Source organism: Argentina silus, assembly GCF_951799395.1.
Source record: "Argentina silus genome assembly, chromosome: 2".
NCBI lineage: Eukaryota > Metazoa > Chordata > Actinopteri > Argentiniformes > Argentinidae > Argentina > Argentina silus.
The window spans coordinates 2,643,360-2,666,785 of record NC_139656.1 but is presented as its reverse complement, the minus strand read 5'-3'; the positions used below and the strand labels follow the sequence as shown (position 1 = coordinate 2,666,785).

The window sequence follows — 23,426 nt, the reverse complement described above, 5'->3', positions numbered from 1 at the left end:
TTGATATTCTCTAGTGGAGATACTGCCTCTGTCTCGGTTTGTGGATGATGGAGCGTTAGTGTGTATGAGTCACAATCAGAAGTGAAGTACTTGCGCTGTGTTTGGAAGCGAAGTCATTATGTGTGTTTGTAAGTAAAGTCATTGCACTGTGTTTGGAAGTGAAGTCATTGCTCTGTAGCTGAGACAACGCTGGTACTGAATGTTCTCTCTGAGTAGTGAACAGTGAGGTCGTCAGCTGTGCAGAGCAGACACAGTGTTTGTGTGTGTGAGAGAGGGCTGAATTCCAACACAGTAGCTAGCTCCTCATGGCTTTGTTTTGGCCAGTGGAAGAAAAACAGCTGCCTCTCAATGTGTTTTCTGTCAGAGGCACAATGTGTGTTTGAGCTTAGCAGGATTAGTTCTGGAGGTAGGGGCCTAGTGTGTGATAGGATTCTCAGGACTCACTCACACACACACACACACACACACACACACACACACACACCGTTCATACACATTCTCACACACAGACTTACAGACAGACACACCATTCACACCGCGAAACAGATGTTTGGGACTCAACTCTCCCTTCTTTTCAGGCTTCAGTAGAACAGTGTTCCCAGTGTATCTGCTGAGACATCAGCCTGGGTGTTACAGTACATCTATTTTAGACTCGCATTGCTTGTGTGTGTTCAGCGGACCAGCTGTCGCACCCCTCTCTCTTACCTGCTTTGTTGTTGAGGGTCGTTCTATAACTACGGTATTTGGTGCGCAAAGGACTCTAGGCTTACACTATACACTAGTGAATCCAGCTGGACTTTAGGAGACAGGCATTGAGATTGCGATTGGATCCGATTGTAAAGCAAGACCGTAGGCATTGATAGGTCTCGTAGGGCGTATAGTAAAGGCTCACTGGTGCGTGAAATTGGTTGAGAGAAGTGTGTGTGTGTGTGTGTGTGTGTGTTCGACAGTCAGCGTGTGTGTGTGTGTGTGTGTGTGTGGCAGTTTCTTACACTCACCATGCTGTGCCCGGCCTCCTGTCTGCCTCTCCTGCGGGAGTTTGCTCAGTGGCGCTGCCTACTGGGCTGGCACCGCCATCGCGGAGTCAGCGCCGGGGTCGCGACTGGGGCCAGTACAGAGGTCAGGGTCGGGGTGGGGGGTGTGACTCGGCCAGTCTGCCGCACCAAACCACTGCCTGGGGGCAAGGTGAGTAATCGTGTATACCTTTAACACTGTTACATTTCTCATCGTTGACTTGCAGGTGTTTTTGTCCCCTCAGAGTTTCCATATGCGTTTTCAGAGTTTCCATAAGTGTTTTTGTTTTAACATGTATCATTGGGGACCCTGTCACCATAGATGTTGATTTTTCTTTTTTTGGAGGGAGTGTTTTTTGGGGATTTTTTACCAGAAAGATTTAGGCTCATCTTTTTTGTCTTGCTTTTCTGCCTGCATGTTGAATATTCAGTGTTGGCTCATGAAGGGCAGTCATGTTCTAAGAATAGCATTCTCCTCTCGTGGTTGGAGGGATAGAATGAGAGAAAAGAAGACAAAAACAAGGAACGAGAGAGAGGGAATGGGATGTGACTGGCTTTCTATCTGAGATATCTGATTCCTCTCTGTAACCCAATTACAGTCTCTCTCTCTCTCTCTCACAGCTCAGCAATTTCATCCCAAACTTTTAGCCAGATTGCTATTGATCCCAGTGTGTGACTGGGCAGTAGAGTGGAGGGTTCCGACCAGGGGGTAGTTGTGGTGGTGGTGGGGGGTAGGGTGCAGGCCAGGGGGTAATTGTGGTAGTGGGGGGTAGGCTGCAGGCCAGGGGGTAGTTGTGGTAGTGGGGGGCAGTATGGAGTAGATTGGTTGTGGAGGTGGGGGGGCAGTATGGAGTAGATTGGGTGGGGGGGTAGGGGGCAGTATGGAGTAGATTGGGTGGGAGGTGGGGGGGCAGTGTGGAGTAGATTGGGTGGGAGGTGGGGGGCAGTATGGAGTAGATTGGATGGGGGGGTAGGGGGTAGGGGGCAGTATGGCGTAGATTGGGTGGGAGGTGGGGGGCAGTATGGAGTAGATTGGGTGGGAGGTGGGGGGCAGTATGGAGTAGATTGGATGGGGGGGGGGGTGATGCTTAGTTGCTATGGTGCCGCCTCCGAATTGTTTGCTTCTCTCGCAATCACAATGATTACCATGGCAATTATGTTTACAGTTCCATGTCTGCCATTGTTTGGTGTCGTAGCCAAATTGCCATGGTCTGAGGGACCGTGTCCGTTTGACTCATTTTCTATGGTGGTGGTGGTGGTGGTGGTGGTGGTGGTGGTGGTGGTGGTGGTGGCGGGCAGTATGGAGAGGAGGTTGCAGGGGCCTCTGGGACTCTCTCCTGACAAGGGGGGAACCTGAGCCCTGATGTCTGGCAGCTGGATGACTCCAGGACACACGAGCCTCTGGCCACTCTGTTAATCCAGCTCCGACTATGACATCACGCTACCCAGAGTGCCAGGAAGGCAGGCTTTTACAGGAAGCATGACCACACCTGCTGTCTTTCTCGCTCCCCCCCCCCTTCTTTTTCTCATCTGTTCCCAATTGATTTGTTTTTTCCTGTACGTCTTCTGTTTCTCTCCATGTTTCCCTCTCCCTTTCTCTTGCTCTCTGACCTTTTGTGCTTTCTCTCCCTTCTTTTTATTTCTTTATTTTTCTTCCTGTTTTGCTTTCTCTCTTTGTCTCCCGGGACACCCCTCCTATCCATGGAGAGAGAGCCACGGCAGAGAGCAGGAGGGTGTAGGTTGGCAGGTTGCAGGGCACTGAATGTGGAGGCGGTAAAGTCCCCTCAGTCAGCACCGTCACTCCTCAGGGCCCTGTCTCTGGGGACCTGCTTACACACACACACACACACACACACACACACACAACAAAACAAATCCTCTCCACTTCAAATCCACTTCAAGCCAAGTTTCTAGGAAGGAAACCTTTCTATCATGCATGTTTTTAAGCGACTAAAGTGGTGCAAGCAAGCACGGTCAAAGGCTGCAATCCGCAGACCTTCTACTTAACAGACTAACCTGTAAGGTTTTTCATCACGTTAGTCTGAGAGCAACCCATTAACCTGGCCTCGTCTCTCAGCCCTGTCCTGTCAGCCCAGCCACTTAGGAGGACTGATGACTCTGCAGAGTCACGGCTCTGCAGCAACACAGAACAAAGGCCTGATGGGCCAAAGTCCTGGATGACGCTGACTCTCTCTTATATGCCATTTACCTGAGGAGAGCTTCCGACCAAAACGCCTCAGCTCAGTCGATACCCGCCCATCAGACACACCAGACAGCCTCTTTAGGCGCTCCTAAGTCCTCTGGCCCAGTGGAGAGCAAGTTGGCCAGGCTAAAGGGTGTCTGCCAAGCGGATGAATTATTCAGTGTAGAGAACTACTTTTAACTGTTAGAACAGGCCTGCATGTTCTCCCCCTGCTCAGCACAGACTTATTGGTTGGTGGTCCTGTCTCTCTCAGGGCAAGGGGAGAAGCTTTCTCAGCTGGTAGAGGGTGGTGGTTATTATTATGGGCTAGATGATTTCACTGGATGGTGTCTATATAGCACCCCAGACTCAAGGTGGTCACATGTCTTACCAATGTTCTCTAATTTGGCCCATTCACATATTTAAACATTTTAATGTTGTCAAGAGTCAAGGTTGGCTTGGCTCGTTTATGGACATCAGTTTGCTGAGGAGACACACTACAACATGAACAATAGACCACACTCATGACGATGACATACATTTAGAATTTCACTAGCAATCTATGTGAGCCTCCAGGCATTTTAGAACATCTGTTTTTGTTTTTGTATCTATGTAAAATTCCAGTCCAGGAACTCACCAGGCCTCCAGTAAAGGCTCCCCTCACTCCCCAAGTGGGCTGTGGAGATGATTTGCAACTTAAATGCGGATGTTGTTCAATAATTGAGCAGCCAGTGGCTGGGCTGGTCTTTGTTGCTTCTCCACAGGCCTGTCTTCTGCTGCCAGGGCCTTGGCCTCCGTCTGCACTAGAAAGAGAATGCTTTAGTTATTATTTCACCAGGCCTCCAGAGCCCGGCACCAGGGTAGATTAGAAGGTTTAATTAAAATAAGAGGGAGAGAGTGCAGAGGAAGAAAACACTGTATTTGCTGCCACTGGCGAATTCGGGAGCTTTTGTGAGTATCGAGGGATTAGCCAACAAACCGGTTGGTTTTTCACTCTCGGTTTAGAGAGCTAAATTGATTTTTTAATTGTGTGGGTGAGCTGAGCAGAGGTGTGGGGGTGCGTATGGTGCGCTTGTTTGCGTTGTGTGTGTGTGTGTGTGTGTGTGTGTGTGTGTGTGTGTGTGCGCGCGCGCCTGTGCCATTGACATAGTGTACAGAACTCAGGTTGACATGCGTTGGGCCATAGCTATTGTTCCCTGGGGGCTCCTTCACTGGATGAAACCCCTGAGACTCTGCAGTACACCACAGAGGATGTGCTATTAGTCTGACACACAGACACAGACATACACAGTCAGGAGGAGTGGATGGGGGTGGGACGTTGTACAATCACTGTTATTGCCTCGCTGGGTCAGGAGGAGGTTCCCCTCAGCTGTGACACTCAAGGGTTTGATCTGTGACTCCATCTGGAGGTGTGTTCCTAACGTGAGTGCTTTGCTCTGGCTGGTTGTTTTCATATGATGTGGATTAGGCCTGGGCCTTGTTGTTCCCTGAGGCCAATGAAGCTGAAGCAATCTCGAATGGACAATTCAATTAAATTAGCCCAAGGTTTTCAATTCAATTAATGTTAATGCTAACACAGGGGAAACCACGGCTCATTTCTCCTTTGTTCACCAATCCCCCACTTTTTACGCCTTATCCACCTCACACACACACACTACACACACACACCGCACACACTCCGCACACCCCCTCATCCCTCATTCAGGAGAGAGGAGGGGGGAGAGTGAGCTTTATCACTGGCACCCCGCCGACAGGATTACCGTACCAAATCCTGTCAATCACTCATTAATGAAGGTGGATAAGAGGATCACTCCCCCAGGGACACCGAGGGAGGGGGGCAGGAGGAGACCGACTTTCACAAAGTCTGACCGGCCTCAAATATTTGCACACACAGAAAAGTAATCGCCAACACAGGAATTTGAATGGCTGGAAGCATTTAAAAATGATGGATACTGATAGTAGAAACCTCAATTTTAATTGTGTGTTATTAGAGCTTTGTGTGGAAGGACAGGGAAATCAATGATGAAAAGGCTTATTGTAGAACCTCTGTAAGATGCAGGCTACTGGTGGGTGTCTCTCTCCTCTGACATGTTAAGACCTAGCTGCCCTTTCCAGGGATCACCATGTTCACCGTTAGTCACTCCGGCAGGACCCACTGGAGCAGTGGGGAGACACGGCCATCGATTTCTCTGGGAAGCCAGGACTTGCCACACAGATTAATATTGAATAGGGCAAATATTGAAACTTGCCAGTTCACTGGGGCAGAAACACAAGCACCTCTCACACCATGTCATCTTTCCTCTCCTCCATTCCTCCCCTCCTTCCTTATTCCCTCCCTCAACCCCAAGCCTCGAGAAAACGAGAGGTAGAGGATCTTTCTTTTCTTCCTTTCTTGGAATACCGACGTGACTGAATTGAGTACAGCAGGTGATGGAGAGGTCCTCACTGCATGGTGCACAACTGTCCAATTAGCCCTTATGATTGATCACCATGAGGAAGGAGGGAAGTTGAAGGGGTACATTTTTCAAGGAATGTAACCGAAGCAAAAGTGGCCCTGTTCTCAGAGTTGGAGAAGCTGCTCCATCCATCCTACTCCAGACAGCCTTTGGAAACCAGAGGCTTCTGAATCCCAGTCTATGGAGCCTGAAGGTTGTCCTGACACGTATCTCAATCCGAGCTGTCCATCATCCACAGAAGAAGGTTGTTTTATCCCAGGTCGGGCATCTTATTGACAGGCTGGACAAGCAGACTCTTCTGACCTTGTGTGAGGTACTTTTGGTTGTCCTTCAGGACGTGTGACTCCAGCTTCAACTTGATCAGAAACCCCCGTTGTGCTGCTTTATCCAGGCCAAGCACCCAAATCCACCCCCACAATGTACCTTTCATTAGATAATCCACTTATTGCTCAAACCGTTTCAATACTGCACACAGCAGCACTCCCATGTAATAGCTAACTTCGCCTACCGCCTGGAGCTCAACGACAACAGGCACCGGCTCACCTGGGAGGCCACGCCACGCCCCGCTCCATCCACGACGGAGTGGCCGCGGCCATCATGAACAGCGACTGTCTGGTGTTCGACACCTCCATCGCCCATCTGTTCGCTGACAACGGCAAGCTGGGGATCAACGTGACCATCTCCATGTGTAGCCAAAGCTATCGCATAGGATAGAGGCGTCTGCTCAATGCCATTAATGTAAATGTAAATGTAGCTATCCAGTTGTCTCTCTGCATATCTTAGAGACCTATGCATATGCATATCTTAGAGACATGGTTGCATGTACACATTTCGGTACAAACGTTTATTTTTTTTACAGCATTGCTAATGATGTTGTGTATCCCTGCCTCCCCTTTGAAGAGCAGTATACTGTAATAGTCTTGTGTTGGTTACACGTCATTACCCCCCTCAAGTCCCGAGGTCTTTTCCCTCCAGAATATGTATGTGGTGTGTGGAGCCGTAGGGTACAGGTCTACAGAGGTGCTGTTCCACTAGATTAAGCAGGAGGCGGAAAGAGATGGAGAGAGAGGAGGAGGAGGAGGAGGAGGAGGAGGAGGAGGGAATGCCAGCATGACCTTCATTGATATTCCCTGTCTGAGATAATCAAGAAGAAAGCCCTGCTCTGGAGCTATGCTATTCATCTCTTCTTGATTGGCCTGAGCCACCATAGCACACACACACACACACACACACACACACACACACACACACACATATTGTACACACACACACACACATATTTTACACACACACACACACACATACACACACACACACACACACACACACACACACACACACAGACACACACGCACACATATTACACCCTGGTTGGAATCCTCACATTTTCACACTCAGGATTGAAACTGGCTTCCACGCTCAACCTCCGCGCTCTTCATCCTCGTATCCTAGTAACATACACTCCGGTTTGTATGCGTGACATTGGTTGGAGGGCAGGTGCTCAAGACTGTTAGCTGGTGATATTACAAATCTCATGGGTCTTTTGATTAGCATTTCTTTTTGTCATGCCTCTCCTCCCCGCTCCCCCCCCTCCTCTCATTTTATCTACCACTCTTCATACCCTCCACGTGCCCTCCCACCCTCCCTCAACCCTTTCCATTTTTCTTTTGTTCCCTCTCTTTCACTCTCTTTCTCTGGCTCACTCCGCTTTTTATTTGTGTCCTCCCCCACGTTTCACAGCTCTCTCAGTTATTTCTCTCTCGTTCTACCCCTGCTATCTCTTGTTTCTCAGACCTTCACCCACCACTCTTGCGATATATTTCTTACCCCCCCCATTCCCTTCTTCTTCCCTCTCCTGCTATCTCATATCATAACTATCATAACTCTCGTCTTCCTTCTCTCTTTCTTCCTCCCCTCCATCGCCCTTTCGTAAATGAGAATGTTTATTCAATAAATGCTAAGTAATAATCCCCCTATCTCTACCTCCCCCCTCCTCCCTCCCTTCTCTCTCTCTCCCTCCCCCCTCCTCCCCCCCTTCTCTCTCTCTCCCTCCCCCCTCCTCCCCCCCCCTCCTCTCTCTCTCCAGTACGCGTCTGCGGGCTGTCTGCTGTCCCTCCACCACAGCGAGAAACCAGAGCACGAGGAGGTGTGTGAGTTCCGTCCCTACACCTGTCCCTGTCCCGGGGCCTCCTGCAAGTGGCAGGGCTCCCTGGAGGCCGTCATGCCCCACCTGATGCACGCCCACAAGTCCATCACCACCCTGCAGGGCGAGGACATCGTTTTCCTGGCCACGGACATCAACCTGCCCGGGGCGGTGGACTGGGTGATGATGCAGAGCTGCTTCGGACACCACTTCATGCTGGTGCTGGAGAAGCAGGAGAAGTACGAGGGCCACCAGCAGTTCTTCGCCGTGGTGCTGCTGATCGGCACGCGCAAGCAGGCCGAGAACTTCGCCTACCGCCTGGAGCTCAACGGCAACAGGCGCCGGCTCACCTGGGAGGCCACGCCCCGCTCCATCCACGACGGAGTGGCGGCGGCCATCATGAACAGCGACTGTCTGGTGTTCGACACGTCCATCGCCCATCTGTTCGCTGACAACGGCAACCTTGGGATCAACGTGACCATCTCCATGTGTTGAGTGTGTTTAGATATGTACACACAACATGCAAACACACAATCAAACGCAAACACAACCATACACACGTACATGCAGATGGAAGACATACATGCCAGCGATTGGTTAGTGGCAGCTTTCGCCCACGCTCGAACGCACAGGACAGACACCAGTGGACAGTGGCTGCTGTGCTGTACCTGCCCTGCTGTGCCATGCGGCAGTAGAGTGTGTATGAGAGGACAGCTGGGAGATGGAGAGAATGTGTGTGTGTGTGTGTGTGTGTATATTGCTGCTTGAGGCTTGTTTGCTCCCCATAGTGGTTGAATGGAGACTGTTCTGTAGAGAAGTTCAGCAGGAGGATGGGAGGGGCCTGTTCCTCTTTTACTATGTGTACTAAAGGGGAACGTGTACCTGTTCTGGGCCAGTGATGACCGATGCCCTACCTGTGCCCAGGTTGCCTCGCCCCAGGACCCCCCCCCCCCCCCCCCAACACCCTGCCCCATTCCCAACTCCGCTCCTGCCCCTCACCACCCCCCCCACCCCCCTCCCCCGTCAGCCAGTGCCAGGCAAGGAGGGCACTGCCAGGGGAACAGAGCTTGTGCTGCTGTCAGGTCACATTTGAAGCAACTCCATTTCCACTGTGGCCCCCCTGCAGACGCAGCCTCTTCACAGCAAATCAGATTTCAGCAAATTGGTCAGTGAACCAATCAGACCTCAGAGACATGTTTGAGGGCGTAATCTGGGGCTGAGTGCGCGAATGAGCTGCCTCACTCCGTCGGTGCAGGGTTGGACTGACTGCTACCTAACCACCTCCTTACTGCTCTGAGCATCAATGGCAAAATACATCTTCTCCAACAATTATATCATGGCTATAAAGCAAGATTCTGTCCAGTTTGTCTATGAGTTATGATGATGATGATGAAGATAACGATGATGATCATGACGCAGTGACTGATGAGTTGTGTGTATGTATTGGTGATGAAACCTGATTGTAAGAAGATTGAATTTCTGTCTCCCCCATGTAGAATAAAGGAACAGAGCAGATGTTATGGTCATGTGTTGCTCTCTTGACCAACTCATCATAGAAGGTTACATAATGCTATCATAAGCTTGGTATGAAACCTGTCGTAAACCAGGATCCAAGGTTGATTTCTTTGCTGACCAAAACGTTAATTGTGATGTCTTTCCATACCCCAAAAATCACATGGCTTTGTGAGCTGATTTGATTCTTCATTAAATTTCACAAAAGAAAGACAGGGTGTCATGTCATGTTTAAGCTAGCATTATGTCTCAAGTTCAAGTGTCACTATTGTGTATGTCTGTGTCTGTGTCTGTGTCTGTGTCTGTGTCTGTGTCTGTGTCTGTGTGTGTGTGTGTGTGTGTGTGTGTGTGTGTGTGTGTGTGTTTGTGGCAATATCAAGAAAACTTGAATGTGTGTTTGAATATAAGGTTTTTCTCAGTCGAAAGATTTTGAAGCACTGAGGTGGACAGGGCTGTCAGGTAAATGATGTATTGATGTAGGATGGTTTACACACTCAAACAATTCTAGCACATTGACCATCTCCCATGTGGAATCACCACAGTTAGGATAGTGTGTGTTTCCTCTGAATCTATTCCACTCACCAACAGAACTCAACAGGCACGTGTTTTGTAAATACACACACATCTTGGGTTTGTTTGTTCCACTTAACACCTCTTTCGAAACAGGATGTGGTGTAGAACCCGGTTTACCCTCAGTCCTTTCACTCTCAGATACACTGCAGTATGGAGGGTGTTTAAGACTTGCTCCTCTCTGATCAGTCAACCAACCACGGCCTTACTTTTGTACGTAACGTAACTAGCTGAGTGTCCTGTGTTAAGAAGGCAGGGCACCTCTGATAACTCACATCAGGTCATTCCCACCCAGCCGCAGTGTCTTGAAAGGACTCTCTTGGTTTGAGCGGACTGTTTTTGCCCAGGCACAGCCCCGTGGCATTGTGGGTAGGAATGGGCTTAGGAGGCATCCACCCATGAACCCCTCACCTCTCACCATAGTTACCATAGAGGAACCAAACGGAATGATGAACCCACCTCTCCACTATATACCTCTGATGACGATGACCACAGACATGTCTGTACTCACCGGGCTCCACGGGGACGCTGGTGTCCTCTGGGGGTCCGCCGTTTACCCATAACCCTCTCTATCCCTCTGCCTATCACCTCAGATCTACTGCTCTCTGTCTTTCTTATAAATATTTGAAATATGTAAATGTTGGATCATATATTTTCTAAAGACTTGTAGAGGGAGATGTTTTCTGTTGTTGTGTTGTGTTGATTTGAAATGTATTTTATGTGTTCATGAGTACGCTATTGTACAGATGGGTTTTGAGGTTATTTTCTGACCTGTACCTGACATCCTCGACTTTTCTAGTCAGTGTCCCCGCCTCATCAAAGATGAACGAATATATCTATTATTGAAGTCTCATTTTGACCAAACAGCTATGCTATCGCTATTGCAAAGCAACACTGTCTAGGAATACTGGATATGGAAGCTATCTGTCTCTGAAAGGGCCTTGACGCTGCATCAGTTGACATGAATCAGATTCACTGCCGTGGTCTGTGTGTGTTTTCATTGATGAATAGGAGAGCACATTCATGGGAAAAGAGGCAGGAACACTGTCTACAAAAGACAATACATTCAGCTGAATTTATTTCCACTCGGTTTTCAATCAGATGAATAAAAACACCCATTAGGCCCACATCACCACAACCTATCCAATGTTATTTGCTCCTCAGTTGCACATATGAATCCTCTACAGACCATGATATGAACACCAAGTCATAGGAGTACTGTCATTATGTGGGCTATATAAAGCCCATGTCTATTCTGCTCTCCATACCCCAATGTGCTCTCATACAATGTTATGTTCCATATGACATGTGTATGCCCACTTCTCTAGAGGGGACGAGAACATTGAAAAGGAACACAGCCATTCTCATCCACCTGTCAATCACACATGTCAAGGCTTACAGAAATTCCAGAACACTGACAAATACAGAAATACCAACTCCATCAGAAAATAAAAAAACATGTATTTTATTATCAGTATGTACTATGTCATAGGCATCTTTTGTACAGACAGAACCGAACCAATTGCTTTTCTCTCGTTTAGCCAAATCCTGTGATGTTTCTATAACAGAAATGGGTGCAGACTTCTTTGTTCTGATTATGAATACTCTTTTTAAAATGATGTTCAACTTCAGAAAGCCATAATGTCAAGGGACTGCATTCTGTTTCAGATTATGAATTCAGAGGTGATCATTACAGTTTGTGATCAGACCTGATTTTCTGTATGTTTTATGCTTTACATTTAAGGAAAATTACAGTGATTGAAATTATCAGTGTTGATGATGATGATAATAATAATAATAATAATAATGGTGTTTTCTCTTCTATCCACAAAAAAAGGACATTTTTTTTGTATATTTGTGTGAAGAAGTGTGTATGGCAAGATTGAAGAGTCAGTGGCTGTCAGTATTTTATAGTAATCTGTATAATGTTCAGCCCATATTGGTCCTGTCACTCCCAGCAAAACTTGTGCCGTGTGTTGATCTGAGGATCAAGGCAGAGGTTGACCTCCAGCCCAGCCTGACCAGTGAAACCATTGCCAGGAAGTGTTCAATACATCACATCACCTAGCAACCAGATAGCATCAACAATAGCATGGCAATGGGGAACCACAGCCAGACAGACAATGTTCAGTTGGCCAGCAAATCCCCATGATCGTGATTAGGTCCCCGTCGACCCCGGCCCCCACTGGGAGAGCTAAGAAAGGAGTAGTTAACCCCCAGAGAGAGATTAACTCCTATCTACTGAGGACAAAATGGTGGCTTGTTTTGTCTGTTCACTTTAATATTGGCTATTTTCCCGTGTGATGGGATTAATGAAACAGATGACATTTACTGAGTTAAAAATGCCAACATTTGACGCTCTCCTTCACACCCATAACCTCTTTATTGGATTTGAGACTTTTTTTTAAATGGCTAATGATCACACACACAAAATGTGGTACCTCTGTTTTTCTTTTTCACTTATTTATGGGATATATTTCTGTCGCCATGCTTTGTTCTCTCTTTCTCTTGCTAGATGATTAACTATGTTTAAAAACTCATTTGGTGTGACATTGGCTATGGAGATGAATAGCAGTTGAAACCCTGTTGAGCATGTATGAGCTGGTGTAGATGTAAATACTATCTTTGTTTGGTCTGACCTATTCCCTTTCTTTAATATCTTCAGTCTGTCTGTTGACACTTCACTGAATTACAAATTGTGTAATGTTATTTTGGACAGTCAATGTTGTTTCTCTCTGGAGGGTATTTTATCTATTATTTCTTTTAACCAAAGGTTACCTCTTTATTTTCGGAGCACAAAGAAAGCTCCCATCTTGTGTTACCCATATTACTATTTTGGTCTCTGTATCACTTGAAATCGAATTCAAATAAAACATTATTTATATGGTACCTGTATGTCAAGACTCTTCCTTGTTGAACAGTAAATTTCAAGTCCACTTTGTTTACAAAAGTAAGGGTAACTTTTATTTACAGTAAACCAACAAATCCAGGTAAAGCAGTGACTTCTGTACTGTGTTTCAAGGTGATGTAAGTTAATTTGAAATCCAGTTCCCGTTTGTCCTGCCAATGATGTCGCTAAGCTGTTGCCCTGGAAACTGGCAGTCTCATGGCTGAAGTAATTAATTAAAGCTCGGTCTCCATGTCACATTACATGAAACCAGCAAGATTGACAGGGCGCAGAAAGACTAACAAAAGAAAACCATTTATGTTAATGACAAAGCTTATGGAACTGGTCCCTTTCTGACTCTCTTTAGGGAGGTAAAAGTCTGAGGATTTCATGGCACTAGTTTCACTTCCGCCTGTGATCTCCCTCCCGACTGTGTTCTCTGTGCTTACTGAACCTGTCCCTATCTCTCTCTCTATCCCTCTCTCTATTCCTATCTCCATCCCTGTCTTTTTCTCTCTCTCTGCTCCTGTCTTTTTCTGTCTCTTTTTCTTTCTCCCTGTTTCTATCACCGTCGCGTTCTCTTTCTCTGTCCCTGTTCCTATCATTGGCCCTCTCTCTTTCTCCCTCCCTTGTTCTGTCTCTCTCTCTCTCTCTCTGAGGCAGGTCTGGGTTCTCTCTCTCCTCCCTGCCTGGTCTCTTACTCTCCCAGTGCTGTCCACCTCCATCCCTCCTTTCTCCTACTCCATCTCCCCTCTTCTCCTCCCTACCCCTCTCCCGGTCCCCATCACGTTGGTCTCCATGGCGATGTCGGGAACCCCCGTCCTCCGGTCTGTCCCTGGGGTTCCGTTGTTCTGATCCAGGTCTCTCCCCCCTGGCCAGACGGTCCTCTGGCGCCCCCCTCTGTGTGTATTTGTCATAGCCTACATCCTCTCTCTCCTGCTTCACTCTAACTGGGGGAGTTGGAGAGGAAGACTGCTGGGCCCGGCTCTCCCTCTGCTTCTCCTCCTTCAGTGCCTTCTTCTTCTCTTTTTTCTCCTTCTTCTTTTTCTTCTTCTCTTTCTTATCTGGGTTGAAAATGAGAGAGAGAAGGGGTAAGGCCAGGTCAGCTGACTGACACTAACACACACACACACACACCAAGAAAATTCTGGACCTTTAACTGACACCAACAGATTATCCTCTGCTACTCTAGTACATTCAGTGTCCTTGTCAAAACCAGGTTTGGAAAGACAGCTCTGCCACAGACAGTGCAGTGCAGTCTTCTCAGGTTAAAACAGGTCTTGTCTTTGAAGTCTGCACAGAGCCAGTTTGCAGAGGCGCACCCTCCTCCTCACCTTTCTTGGGCTTCTTCACAGTTACAGTGTACTCCTCCTCTTCCTCCTCCGACTCGGAGGATGACGCATTGGGAATTTTGGGGGCACAGCCCTCCTCCCTCAGCCGTTTGGTCACATCATCTATGTCCTCCGAGTCCTTAGGAGGGCGGTAATTCATGACATGGTCCACTCGTATGGTCCTCCCCTTTATCTGGGTGAGACAGACAGACAGACAGAAAGACAGACGAGTGAGGACGAGGACGAGTCACCATTACTCACCATCACCACAGACACTAGCCAACAAATGATGTGTTACATGATCATACCTGATAATACATGCTGCTGAATAACATATGTTTAAAAATAAACACAACAGACGGAATCAGTTGAAGGAAGTCGTTCGACACTTTTTGGCATTACCTTAATGCCATTGAAGTTGTCCACAGCCAGGATGGTGCTCCTCTGATCCTCATAACAGATGAAGCAGAAGCCCTTGGATTTGCCAGTCTTGGTATCACGCACCAGGTTGATGTTGGCTATCTCTCCATACCTGAGACACCACCAGGGGGGTTAGACGCAATGTGATGGAGACGGGTATTGAGATTAGAGGTTGGGGTAGGAGGTAGGTAGAGGGGGAAATAAATGAAAAGGTGGGACACACAGATGGATGGACAGACAGATGGAGAGATAGATAGAGAAATTAGGGAGGGAGGCAATCAATGAAAGATTGATGTAAAGATAGAGCCGCAGAAGAAATTAAGCTGCAAGGGACTCACTGAGAGAATACACAGATGATGTCACCCTCTGTCAGCTCATATGGAAAGCCACCTGTAGGTTGAAAGAGAAACACGGGAGTCAGAAACTACACTGTAAGCTTGTGCCAAGCTTCGTACTCCCATGTTTTCACCACCATGCACTATTGTCTCATTTTAAAAGCCACTCCCTGCGTTGCTGCCACCTACTGGCAAATTAAGAGTACACCCTAAACATAACTCGTATGGTGTGGGCTGTGATGTGTGGGAAGTTATGACAAGGTCCTACACAGCCCCTTACCAATGAATATCCAGGCGCTGTCCTTGTACTCCGAGTGCCATGACACCGTCTCCTTCACCCCCAGATTAGCCTCTCTCTCGTTTAGTTCATTGATCAGCTTCACCTTGGTTAGGGGACTGGGGAGATTGAAGGGGGGAGAATAAAGGAGGAGAAGAGGGATATGTTAGAGACAATACAGAATGTGTCATCTGGGGTCTGTAGGATGTGTGGCACATCACAATGCTGGGCTCAGCTGTCAACTGTTTACGCCTCATAACTGACGATCGTCCGTAATACGTATGACTGCTTGCAAGCAGCAACGTTGCGTTTGCTACCACATTGACGTTAGCATAGCTAGCAGCACTGATATGGCGATTGTGAACCTTCATTATTATGCAGTATCAACAATAAAGAGTGCTAACGGAGTAGCGTATACATTGAAGACATAATTGATCAAACAAAAAGTAATATCATCCGTAATAGAAAGCCACTTACTTCATGGTGAAGTTATCAACCAAGACTTGAAAACGCTGCTATCTTTAGAGCTGTGTTCTGTGAACGACAATAGTGGAACTCCGCCCACTTAGCTCGGGTGTATGTAAATGAGGATTTCTTCAAAATAAAAGCACTCACGTTAAACCTGTTTAAGCATTTAGAAATACTAAATATGGATACAGCAACCACAAATTATATGTAACTATATCTGGAAATAAACATGTATGACACCCCTCATGGTTGAAACTCACTTGATATATATATATATACTAGATGTGTTGTTGAGTAGATGTGTAGGTGTAGGTAGTACAAATCTTGTTTCGCCTTGGAATATTATTTGTGTACAGTCCATTATGTGTTCCCTATGTAATCTAGAGGAGGCACTTTGAACTGATGGGCAACAGTAAAAGGCCAATAATTATTTGTATGACACCCCTCATGGTTGAAACACACTTGATATGTATACTAGCATACTTGATATGTTTAGCCTTGGAATATCATTTGTGTACAGTCCATTATATGTGCCCTATGTACAATTACATATAATTGCACGAATACAATTGTACATACTTTCTGTTACTTAATATTTCATTAATTAATGAAGAATATTCCTAAATATTGTGATTCCATCACTTTACAGCGATCCATTACCTCGCGCTTTTATTTTGAAGTCGCGAAAACGAAACCGGAAGTCGTATTGTCGGAACGTGGCGATTATTGTCGCTCAGAGTACACAGCTTCAGTTAGCGACCAAGCGCGCGTCGCTTGCAACTTCCTGTGGTTGCTACTGATAAATGCCGACAGATGGAGACAGCGTTCTGATGACAAATCGCTGCACCACTGACCCTTTTGAAGCCAAAATCACAAGGAGACTTATGAGAAATGTAAATTGTTCAATGTTCTTTCCTTGTGTAATGAAAATTAAGTGAAATTATTTGGACACTTTTTGCGCTCGGGAGAGATGGAGAGACCAATACAATACGCATGTACTCCACTCGTTCCAACCTTTCTAACTTTGTATTATGTTTGATTCATCAATATAAATAGACTAGATGACTTGTATTCGTGTGCGTGTACCCTTGATCAGTTGTTGTCATCATCGTTATATTTACATAGGGACGTTTGCTTCAGTAAGCATGTGTTCCTACTGTAGTGTAGGCTATGCCAATCCATTCCCTTTAAATCCACGTATGGGGGGGGGGGGGGATACTTTATGAAAAGGATGAAGAACTGAATAGGTCATAATGGCTCATATGGCACCCCACATTAAACACTGATAATTATGGCACTGGCGATAGCTTAAACTTAGACAGACTTAATCAGAATATGACCTCACTCCTTAGGAGCTCTAAAAAAGATCTATTTATGATCAGCTTTCATGTGCACACACACACACACGCACACACGCACACGCACACACACCATATCTAAATCAGTGTCAGAGGGTGTCTTAGAGCCTGAGAATAGTAACATCACAAGGACAGAACAGTTGTCATCTATCTCTAATCAACATCCTCTCTGTGTTTGTCTGTGTACATGTGTCCCTGGGCTGTCCTCTGCCTGTTGTCTTCTAGCCAGGTCCCAGATCTGTATGTGCTTCAGCCAACACCTTTGACTGTCATTCGCTATCCTGGTCTCAGATCTGCATGTACCGTAGCCAACTCCTAATTGTAATTGTATTTGTATTTGAGTCAGGTCAGTTAAAGCATATACAGACCTGGAACCAAGCTAGTTGTTTCTCTGTCCAAACCTCTCTGTTCCTCTGCTCTCTTTGTCAGTCTAGGTTCGAGGAACTGCAGGGTTGAGATGGACTAAACAGAAGGAAATTGCCACTAGACACTGACCTTGGGTCAGTTTTGCATTCTTGCATTATAAGTACATCACATCAGATAGATCTGTCTCCAAGCTTTACCAAATCTTTTATTTATTTCTCAGGGTTATTCATATGTGTCAAAGAAAACATTCAGTTAATTTATCAACAGTTCCTTCAAGTCTTGAGTCCATTTGTCCCTACATCGACCCCATGGTTGTCATATAAGCTTAGACAACCTCAGACATCTTTTCCATAGGCCTACTGTACATGTTCTTAGGACTTAGTATGTATTCTGGTTGTCACCATTGAAGTTCTGCATGTCCAGGACTGTCCAGCTGCCTCCATATCCAAGCCTTCTCAGATCTATCCTTATGTGTCCTGATGTTGGCTCGTGTAGAGCTCAGGGAGTGTCTCTCTGTCAGTCAATCTGTCTGTCCGGCTGGCGCTCTGGCTGGCTGGAGGGCTGGCTGACTGGCTGTCCAGTCTGTCAGTCAGTCAGTCAGTCAGTCAGTCAGTCAGTCAGTCAGTCAGTCTGTCTGTCTGTCTGTCTGTCTGTCTGTCTGTCTGTCTGTCTGTCTGTCTGTCTGTCTGTCTGTCTCTGTCTGTCTGTCTGTCTGAAGAACAATTAGGCTGTTCTGTAGCAACCTCACAGTCCAACCCAGAAACAGGATCAACCTGGATATGTGACATGTATTCAGCCACTCCTGGAAGGCAAATGGCACTTTATCGAGAAAAGCTTCTTCATTGTTAAACCCCACAGGTTTAGGCCTCGCAGCCATCATCAGGGTCTGTCAGTCGGTCTGTGTAGCGAGCCAATCAAAAGCTCTAAACGATGTGCTCGCTCTGTCTGGCCTCAGCACTGAGCTCTCCGAATGTGTCAAAGAACTGTTCCATCTCGCGCTGCAGGGTGGAGTTCCGGCGGTCCGCGTCTGCCCGGGCGCGTTCCACGTTGCGTATCTTGATCTCTGCGATGCTGTACCAGCGGCGCTGCTGCTCCAGGTTGGCACGCAGTACCACCACCTCCCCATGGAGGGCCTCGTTGCGACGCTCCAACCTGGGGGTGACAGGAGAGAGAGGGCATACAGGCGACCGGTGAAGTAGGCAGAGAGGAGAAACAGCACACAGGGGACTGTATACTTTGTATAGTAGGTGTCACATAGGCCTATGTGCGACTTGATTGGAGGTGAATTCTTTTTTTGTGAACAATTATTTTGATTATATTCAATTATATTATAAGGCAAAAAATAAAAGCAGTACACATTGGGAGCAACATCAAAGAAAATAAAATTGGAGGTGAATTCAAATGCCAGGGCCTGATCACAGATTTATACTATAGCCTACTATGATACTGAAATTATTGTATTATAATTATTATTATTAAATTATTGTATTTTCATTGTAGTTCCCAGTTGCCCTCACCTGTGGATCTTGGTGTCGTACTCAGCTCTCTGTCTGGCCATCTGTTGTCTGAGTCCAGCCAGGAGACAGTGTATAGCCTGGGGAGGCGGGGGGGCCAGGGGGTCCAAGGGGGCCGAGGGCAGAAACACCTCAGAGCTGCCTGTGCTGAGGGGGGCGTCGGTGGGGGCGGAAGAGGAAGCCGGTGAGTTGGGGTTGGCATGGTCGTCCTCCCCCGGGTCAGTCCTGAAGGAGGCGAACCTAGTGGACCGTGGTCTGGGACAGGGCCTGCCCCCCATCCCAGTATCATCCAATGGCAGGACCTCACAGGACGACCAGGAGGAGCTAGTGTCTGCCATGCTGGCAGTGCCTGCTTCTAGCTCTGGCTCCATTTCAGCTGTGCCAACGTGGCTGTCCGCCTCACCCTCCACCTCGCCATCGCCAGTGACCTCCTCCATACGCTTGTGTGTGTCCAGGTTGTCATAGACAGACAGGGTGCTGTCCTGAGCCTCGCTACTGCCCCCGCTGGTGCCCGCTGTGCCCGGCTCTACCCCTGCCCCTGCCCCATCCACTGTCCCTGTTCGGCCACCAGACGGCGCTGCTGAGCTGTGGTCAGGGTCCTGATCGGCCTGTAGGGTAACTGTGGAGGCAGAGGCAGTGAAGAGGGGGGAGGCAGGGTCTCCTGTCCCAGGAGACTGGGGCTGGGGCTGGGACTGGTATCGGGGATGAGGCCGGGGCTGAGACTGGGTGTGCCTGGGGTAGACTGGCCCAGCTATGGGGGGGCTCCCTGGAGAGAGCCCCTCAGGAAGCTGGTGGTTGGTGTGGGACAGGCAGGCGGTGAAGCTGGTGTAGCTAGCATTGGGGGGGCTGAGGGAGGAACCCCTCCTCTCGCCGATCAGAGGGAGGGAGAGCTGGCGCGCGCAGGGCTGGGGGGCTCGCTGGGGGAGGGAGAGGTGATCCCGTGGTGGGACACAGGGCTTGGTGTGCCCTCCGTCGAAGTAGCATCCTGTCCGTCTCTGGCAGGGGTAGGAGTCAGGCCGTGAGGTGCTGGGGGGGTCCACCGTAGCCCCCTCCCTGGAGAACAGGTTCTGGTGTTCCCTTATTAGCTCTGACATCAGCTGCTGCACCACAGCTGCCCCTGTACACACACACACACACACACACACACACACACACACACACACACACACACACACACACACACACACACACACACACACACACACACTGAGTCAGAGGTGGCATTCAATTGTATGCTCCACAATGAGATCTTGAAACTAATGTTTCGGTCAACAGGCCATCGTCGGGTTAAAACAACACTTTGTTTTTAAGTTACTGTTGAGCAAACCAGAACACCAGTGTGCTTGAGTTCTTTTTTCAAGAATTCCTCTCACAACCCTCTCTATTGTGACAGCTGGACAACAGCATCATCATATACCAGGTTGCACAACTCTGTTGACATAAACACAGTCTCAAGGCCACACAGACAGGCATATCCCCTAACGTTATCTGTTTATATCTGTCTCTGTCTTTACTGTCTCTCAGCTATATCTGCCCATCTCTATATCTGTCTAAGTCTGTCTCTCTATCTGTGTTTCTCTCTGTCTCTTTAACTCTATCTACCTATACTGTATCAATCATTGTCTATCTCTAATTCTCTCTCTCTCTGTCTCTCTATCTATGTTTCTCTATGTCTCTTTAACTCTATCTACCTATACTGTATCAATCATTGTCTATCTCTAATTATCTCTCTCTCTGTCTCTCTATCTATGTTTCTCTATGTCTCTTTAACTCTATCTACCTATACTGTATCAATCATTGTCTATCTCTAATTCTCTCTCTCTCTGTCTCTATCTCTCTGTCTATATATCTATATTTGTCTATTTCTAACTCTGTCTGTCTATTTCTCTCTCTCTCTCTCTCTCTCTCTCTCTCTCTCTCTGTCTCTCTATCTCTCTGTCTATATATCTGTCTTTGTCTATTTCTAACTCTGTCTGTCTATTTCTCTCTCTTTCTATCTCGGTCTATTTTCTTCTCTCTGTCTAAATTGATCTTTATCTAACTATATCTGTCTGAATAATAGTTCCACACGTACCTCCGATAATACTCTCTGGATCTTCAGCCTTGGGTCTGAGGATGTTGGGTCCAAAGACTGTAGCCAGGTTCTGGGTGCTCATCTTGTTGCTGCCGGAGTAGGACTGGACCTCATTCAGGAATCTGTGGTGGCAGACAGTCAAGCATCTGGATCAGACTTGATCAGACAGGATAGATATTGTCACAGACCAGTGGAGGCTGGTGGAGGTAGAAATCGGGGGATGGCTCATTGTAATGAATGGAATGGAATAAGGAATGGTATCAAACACACATGTTTGATATCCTCCGATTTCTACCTCCACCAGCCTCCACTGTCACAGACTACAGAGTCTGGTCTACTTAGCTGAGAACATGTATTGTGACTCAAATTCAGCACTTCCACTTGGTGGCTAAATCTAAAAAGGTTGTTGGACTTACTGGCAGATGTAGTTGAGCAGGTTGAAGTTAGCTACTGGGAGATCATACAGGAGCATCTTCAGCTCCAACAAACCCTGAACATGACCAAGAGAAGGAGATGGTGGGAGAGATAGAGAGAGAGAAAGAGAGAGAGAGAGATAACAGATAACAGATTCGTTCATCATAAGTGAATGATATATCTCAGTTCTATTGGTATGAACAGTTCTTGCTGATGTTTTGTTATTGTTGTAAAGCTTTATCTATGAGATTCCTCCATAGGATTTAGTTCAGGCCAGGGGTTGTGTTGTGTCTTGTGTTCCTGGTATGTATCTGTACATCAGATGTAGCCCAGGAACAACATACAGGACATGCAGGTGAATGGCCCCATACCTGTGTTCTCTCAGAAGGTATATTCTTGCCAACCATGAGGAAGTCCTGGTAGCGGGAGAAAGGCACCAGGGGCTCTGGTAGTTCTCTTAAATACAGCTTCAGAAGGGACGCTACGGTGTGCACGTCTGTACTGCTAGGATGACACACACACCAACACACACACTTAGAATACAGCACGTCCATATGAATGATAGAAAGCAACATGCACACAAAGCCTCACAAACACACACACACACACACGCACACACACGCACACGCACACGCGCACACACACACACACACACACACACACGCACACACGCACACACACACGCACACGCACACACAAATACACACACACTCACACACACACACACACACACACACACACACACACACCTGTAGTAAGTGTTGACTAGACAGTGGTTACCTGTCAAAGGAGGGTTTCTCCCCAGCATCGAAGGCCTCCTGCAGCTCTTTGACCAGAGTGGCCTGGCCCGGCTGACGAAACAGACCCACCTCCAGCAGACCCCGGTCCCGGATGAAGTCAGCGCACTGTTCTACCACTAGGGGCGCCATGTGAACCCCGTAACGCCGCTCATACAGCACCGTCTCCTCCAGCCGCTGGCCAAACACACCTGGGGAGGAGGGGGAGGGAGAGGGAGGGGGGAGGGAGAGGGAGAGGGAGGGGGAGGGAGGAGGGTGTGGGATGGGGTATGCAGAGAGGAAAATAATGATCAGTTCCGTTCCTCCATTCCTGGAAACATCTCCCATCCAGCCCTTCTCACCCCATTCCTCACCCCAACCACCTGCAATGATATACCGTGCCTCTGTCTTTAGATTTGTGCCAGCATCTCTCTCTCTCTCTCTCTCTCTCTCTCTCTCTGATACTCACGCCTACTGAAGCTCAGCACCCTCTTGATCTTCCTGTAGGCAGAGTGAGACAGGTAGCTGCCGCTCCTGCTAACACTCTGCTTGTTCTCTGGCATCTTCTCTTCTCCTCCTTTAGCAACTGTTATTGTAGTTTCTCGCAGTCCAAAATCTCTCTTTTTCTCAGCCCCTCCTCTTCTTTTCTTTCTTCCCCTTTGCCTTTCTTCTCCTTGTCCTTCTCTTCTCCTCTCTGGCTGTCCAGTGAGGGATTATGGGATCACTCAGATGGCTTGTGACAGCTTGGCGCTGCAGAGACCAGCCTTGTCCTTGTCCTTGTCCTTGTCCTTGTCCTTGTCACAGGAGTAGGTGTCCTCGCCCACCCCAACCCCTATCTACCTCTCACTTGTTTTGTAAACTCTCTCCTGGCTGGTACTCTGTGTTCTCCCTCCTTTTCTCTCCCTCCTCCTCCTCCTCCTCCTCCTCCTTTCCCTCTCTTCCAGGTAAACAGATAAGTGGTCTTGCTCTGCTGACTGGAGAAACGAGGGGAGTCAGTCTCTCCTTGCCGATGATCAACAATGGTCCATGAGCTCAGCTATGTGGCCTAATCTGATGAATGAGCATTCCAACGGAAGGCAGGAATTTCATCCTACAAGAAGCAGCATTGTGACATGCCACAGCGTCATATCACAGTTGCACACTCACCGGGGTACGCAATGGAACAAACACCCCAATGAATATAGGATCATGGGAAAGTGAGTCATATCTAAACATAATGCGGAATCAGAATGTTGAATTCAAGAATGTTGTTTTTGTTTTGGAGGCCGACGTCCCCTCTGTAAACTCCTGAGTAGAATTGATTGGCAGGTCAATGGGTCCAGGTTTAATT

At 47.7% G+C, this 23,426-nt stretch overlaps 3 protein-coding genes across 4 annotated transcripts in view; 1 reads left to right on the top strand and 2 right to left on the bottom strand.

The window, feature by feature from the left end:
* Positions 1-12,811, top strand: part of siah2l (seven in absentia homolog 2-like) — a 21,816-nt gene extending 9,005 nt beyond the window's left edge. Inside the window, exon 2 of the mRNA XM_083665437.1 lies at positions 7,738-12,811. Within this exon, the coding sequence (XP_083521563.1) occupies positions 7,738-8,289 (552 nt within the window). The 3' untranslated portion in view covers positions 8,290-12,811. The remainder of the gene's footprint in view (positions 1-7,737) is intronic.
* An 8-nt stretch (positions 12,812-12,819) lies between these two features.
* Positions 12,820-15,676, bottom strand: rbmx2 (RNA binding motif protein X-linked 2). The gene is made up of 6 exons (XM_083665436.1): positions 15,604-15,676; positions 15,130-15,245; positions 14,853-14,904; positions 14,497-14,626; positions 14,098-14,287; positions 12,820-13,827 (listed from the first exon to the last, which is right to left on the bottom strand). Exons 1-6 carry the CDS (start codon positions 15,606-15,608, stop codon positions 13,166-13,168), a joined length of 1,155 nt encoding a protein of 384 aa, XP_083521562.1. The 5' UTR covers positions 15,609-15,676; the 3' UTR covers positions 12,820-13,165.
* Positions 15,677-17,505: 1,829 nt separating this feature from the next.
* Positions 17,506-22,984, bottom strand: LOC310817529 (rho GTPase-activating protein 24). 2 transcript variants are annotated; one of them, XM_083688164.1, is made up of 7 exons: positions 22,566-22,984; positions 22,101-22,308; positions 21,692-21,824; positions 21,323-21,396; positions 20,907-21,028; positions 18,836-19,949; positions 17,506-18,470 (listed from the first exon to the last, which is right to left on the bottom strand). In XM_083688164.1, exons 1-7 carry the CDS (start codon positions 22,657-22,659, stop codon positions 18,242-18,244), a joined length of 1,974 nt encoding a protein of 657 aa, XP_083544290.1. In that variant the 5' UTR covers positions 22,660-22,984; the 3' UTR covers positions 17,506-18,241. The 2 variants fall into 2 exon arrangements, with proteins under 2 accessions (XP_083544290.1, XP_083544291.1); XM_083688165.1 differs by having other exon boundaries at positions 21,692-21,821.
* Between the last annotated feature and the right edge of the window lie 442 nt (positions 22,985-23,426).